Source organism: Zea mays, chromosome 6 (genome assembly GCF_902167145.1).
Source record: "Zea mays cultivar B73 chromosome 6, Zm-B73-REFERENCE-NAM-5.0, whole genome shotgun sequence".
NCBI classification, from domain to species: Eukaryota; Viridiplantae; Streptophyta; class Magnoliopsida; order Poales; family Poaceae; genus Zea; species Zea mays.
The window spans coordinates 135,242,332-135,247,027 of record NC_050101.1 but is presented as its reverse complement, the minus strand read 5'-3'; the positions used below and the strand labels follow the sequence as shown (position 1 = coordinate 135,247,027).

Sequence of the window (4,696 nt, the reverse complement as noted above, 5' to 3'; positions counted from 1 at the left end):
GGTATTCATCCCTGCACAATGAAGCTAGAAGAACAGTAGTAGCTTGTCCATTCTTATGAATTTGCTCATTAATGAACATGGGACTATCCGAACTATCAAAGTGCATTCCACTCTCTACAATCTCCCATATACTAGGATGGAGAGAGAACAAGTGACTACGCATTTTGTGACTCCAAAATCCGTAGTCCTCTCCATCAAAATGAGGAGGTTTACCAAGTGGAATAGATAATAAATGAGCATTTGCACTTTGAGGAATACGCGAATAATCGAAAGAAAAGTTCGAGTTAACCGTCTTTCGTTTGTCGTAGTCGTTGTCGTCGGTGTCCTTGTGGGAAGAAGTGGACTCATCACTGTCGTCGTAGTAGACGATCTCCTTAATGCGCCTTGTCTTCTTCTTCTTCCCATCTTTTCGTCTATGACCCGAGCCCGAGTCGGTAGGCTTGTCATCCTTTGGCTCGTTGACGAAAGACTCATTCTCTTTATCGTTGATCACGATACCCTTCCCCTTAAGATCCATCTCTTCAGGCGGTTAGTCCCTTTGTGAAGAGAACAGCTCTGATACCAATTGAGAGCACCTAGAGGGGGGGGTGAATAGGTGATCCTGTGAAACTTGAAAACTTAAGCCACAAAACTTGGTTAATCGTTAGCACAATAATTGCCAAGTGGCTAGAGAGGAGTCAAAACACAATAACCACAAGAAATCAATCACAGAGATGACACGGTGGTTATCCCGTGGTTCGGCCAAGACCAACGCTTGCCTACTCCATGTTGTGGCGTCCCAACGGACGAGGGTTGCAATCAACCCCTCTCAAGCGGTCCAAAGACCCACTTGAATACCATGGTGTTTTGCTTGCTTTTTCTCAATCCTGTTTGCGAGGAATCTCCACAACTTGGAGCCTCTCGCCCTTACACTTTAAGATCACAAAGAAACACGGAGCAAGGGAGGGATTAGCAACGCACTCAAGAAATCACAGCAACACCACGCACACAAGTCACAACGAGAGCTCACAATACAACTCAATGAGTTCACCACTCAACTAGAGCTCCAATTGCTATCGCAAAGAATCAAAGGCGCGGAATCGATATCTTGGTGCTTAGGAATGTTGTAGGAATGCTTGGTATGCTCCTCCATGCGCCTAGGGGTCCCTTTTATAGCCCCAAGGAAGCTAGGAGCCATTGAGAGCAATCTAGGAAGGCTGATCTTGCCTTCTGTCGACTGGCGCACCGGACAGTCCGGTGCACACCGGACATGTCCGGTGCCCGATTTCTTTCCATAAATGGCACAGTCGACCGTTGGCAGCCAGAGAGCCGTTGGCGCACCGGACATGTCCGGTGCACACCGGACAGTCCGGTGCCTCCTTCTAGCCGTTGGCTCGGCCACGTGTCCCACGCAGATCGCGCGGCCGACCGTTGGCCCGACCGACCGTTGGCTCACCGGACAGTCCGGTGCACACCGGACAGTCCGGTGAATTATAGCCGTACGTCTCCGGTGAATTCCCGAGAGCGGCCAGTTTGCTCGAGCCAGCCTGGCGCACCGGACACTGTCCGGTGCACCACCGGACAGTCCGGTGCTCCAGACTGAGCAAAGTCTTGGCTGCTCGAGCCAAGACATTTTCAATTGGATTTTTCCTGTTTCCAGCACTTAGACACAATACATTAGTCCACAAAACAATGTACTAAGTCTGAGAAACATACCTTTATTCTTGATTTGTACTTTGTCCACCTTTTACACTTAGGCACTTGTGTTGGACACTAAATCACCAAAATACTTAGAAATGGCCCAAGGGCACATTTCCCTTTCAGAGACAACGGTCCAGCAACCCAAAGTTGACTGGGAGACGACGACCTAGACCTCTCGCGAACTCGCCACAGCATCCTCCATGCGCCTCATCCTGCGGTACCTGTTCTTGACCTGTGGGGGGGTGTGAGACAGCAAGAGTGAGCTCACATACGTTCATCGCTCAACAAGTTGTGGGGAATAATATGCATGAACTCGCCAAAGGTGTAAGCTCATGTGAAGTGTAAGGCTTACCAAAGAGGATGGTTAGAGCTGAGCATTGCTTTTAAAGTTGGTCAAAATTTTATTAGCAATTACTAAGTATAAGTAAATACCAACCCAATTAAGAAGTAGAACAAAAGTAACAACATCACCTGCGATGCAATGCATATGACAAATTGAATTTAAGTTCCATAATTTAATCATCAAAGAGTCCTGAGCTGCTCATGACCGTGAGCTCGGCTAGCATACCAGTTTTACACTCTGCAGAGGTTGCGCATCTTTACCCACAAGTCATGTTACCCATCTGCCAAGGGATCGCGACTTCCCATACACCTCTATCGAGGAGGCGAGGCAGAGTAACACTACGAGGCCTTTACAAAGTTCCACTAGCTTCAGAAAACCCGCTACAGTTTATAGGAAGCTCCAATGCAGGGTTCTTGCCTGACCGCCATCGCAGCAAAATCAACCAAGGACCTCCCTACACTGACCACTCCCCTACTGCCCTTGCCCCTTTCGGGTAAGGTAGTGTTCCACTAGCTTTCCTAATTAATCAGCCAAGGGCGTCCCATTAAACCCTTGTGGTAGCACTGTTTTCCCGGGTGGTCGCTCCATGTTCCAATTAACATAATGATCTTATCATGAACAGTAATAATAAATAGATAATAAAAGTGTGATCATGAATAATGTATCTTCATATCCAAAACCACATAAAGCACTAGCAAGTACTACCCAAAAAGTTCAGTGGTAGACAAGGTATAAAGATAGACAAACTAGGGTAACCTATTGGGTCCCATCAAAATTAACCTATGCAGATCATTATGATTAATTAGAACATGAGTGGGTAAAAAGAAGTGATCAAGGGCACAACTTGCCTGGGACTTGAGATTCCAGGTACCAGGATGATCTTCAGATGACTCGTGACCTCACGCTAGTCGTAGCAATACAAACGAACATGGTATACGCAAAATTAACATCACAACAAACATAAGAATAAACTGAATACTAATAATCTACACGTTGCTACGAGATCGTAGGAACGAGAACCACTAAATTCGGAGCTATGATTATTAAGTTATGAATTTCTGAAATTATTTAGTGCTTAGAATAGATTAATCCTAATGAACAAATTCAATTCAAGTTTAATGGCTAAACAGTGTTATTAGTTGATAGACAATATTAATACAAAATTATTACAACTGGAATGGATTAAAAAGGAGTAAAAATAGAATTTCTATGAATTAAATAAGTTCCGGATATATTTTTACACAAAAAACCATTTCCTAAATTATTTTTCTGAATTTCCTAAGCTTCTGGACTGGGCGCAAATAACAGAGAGACACAGGGGTTATTACGCAAAAATTCATGAGACTCAGGATTCCCACAGACAGGACTGCGGGTTGATAAACTATTAATACAGGGTCTCTTTTGCAAACTAGGCACGACGAAGGGGTACGAGTCGATCTCAGCCACCCGATCAGATTCAAGGGCCAGGATTAAATCACTCTGACACTGAAGCGGTATGCGAGGACCGCCATCGGATCAAGATCCGACGAACCGGATTTAAAGAACTTCAGACCACCCACGGCCCCACGATCGAAGATCTACGGTTAACCACACCACGGGCGAACCAGAATACCAGATCAAATCCTGGTCGTTCGTTCCACGATCAACGACCTCCCCGTGTCTTCTTCCTCCTAACCAACCGGTCACGGCGGTCGATAACGGACAGTGGCGGCGCCATTGCTGGCAATCCCTCCACCACGCTCTCCCCGATTAACCAGGCACGGAAGAAACCGCTGGCCACGGCGGCGCTCTGTCTGGTCATGACGCGGTGCCGACATACTCCTGAGCACTAAACCGTCCGAGTCGCACAAAAAAAATAAACAGAGAAAACGATGACACAAAGAGAAAGATGCTCACCGGCAACGAGACCGCAGTGACGTCGACCCACGCTGTAACGGCACGACGACAAATTTCGGAGTATGGAGGAAACTCGCCAAGGCTTCGGTGCTCTTTAACGCCCTTCGGCGAACTCCCTGCGCATCGACAAGTTCTAGCGCCATGATCCTCTGCCCCTCGCAACTTCTCTCTTGACAACGGCGGGCTCCCAGCCACTTACTCGCGCACGCTCTGTACGTACTAGCAAACCCTCTCGCCCTTTTGCTAGCCTCCGAACAGCAGCCGGCGACTGGCGTCATTAGCGGACTAGTTGTTGCTCGACCGAACCCAGGTCCCGGTGGAGCATGCTTCCAGGTTCAAGCACCACAACAACATCCTAACCTTTACTCCCTGGTGGTATGATTAGATGGCAAGGAGTTCCAAGTATTTTATACTGTGAGCCCGGATCGTAACAGCTAGCTGGCGAGCGGTGGGTTGTTACGATACGGAGGTAGTTTGTTACGATATTCTTAGGATCGAATCCTAACAGCCTAGCGATTATGTTCTGCTTCGTAAGTTAGTTACACGATGAAGCTAACTGGCATGAGTCCATGTTGTAGCGACACACGAAAGTAGAGTTGGTGACCGCCATGGTGTCATCCCATGCATTTGCTAACGCAGGTTCACGGCAAGGGAATAAACAAAAGAAAAAAAACTTCAGATGTGGGTTGACGGAAGAAGGGTGAATGAGCTAAACGGTTGTGTCCCTATATATTTTTTTCCTATTTCCTAATTTCAATTTTCCTATTTCAGATTTTA

At 46.8% G+C, this 4,696-nt stretch overlaps 1 protein-coding gene across 2 annotated transcripts; it reads right to left on the bottom strand.

The window, feature by feature from the left end:
- Positions 1-680: 680 nt before the first annotated feature.
- Positions 681-4,308, bottom strand: LOC111589247 (uncharacterized). Of its 2 annotated transcripts, XM_023300446.1 has the most exons (3): positions 3,920-4,308; positions 2,872-2,927; positions 711-1,912 (listed from the first exon to the last, which is right to left on the bottom strand). In XM_023300446.1, the coding sequence occupies exon 3, from the start codon at positions 1,610-1,612 to the stop codon at positions 1,034-1,036; it is 579 nt and encodes a 192-aa protein (XP_023156214.1). In that variant the 5' UTR covers positions 1,613-1,912; positions 2,872-2,927; positions 3,920-4,308; the 3' UTR covers positions 711-1,033. The 2 variants fall into 2 exon arrangements, 1 of the variants encoding a protein (XP_023156214.1); XR_002748670.2 differs by lacking the exon at positions 2,872-2,927 and having other exon boundaries at positions 681-1,912.
- Positions 4,309-4,696: the final 388 nt, after the last annotated feature.

Coding starts and splice junctions, on each gene's coding strand:
- LOC111589247 (XM_023300446.1), bottom strand. CDS start 1,612: ATGTCTTGGCTCGAGCAGCCAAGACTTTGCTCAGTCTGGAGCACCGGA.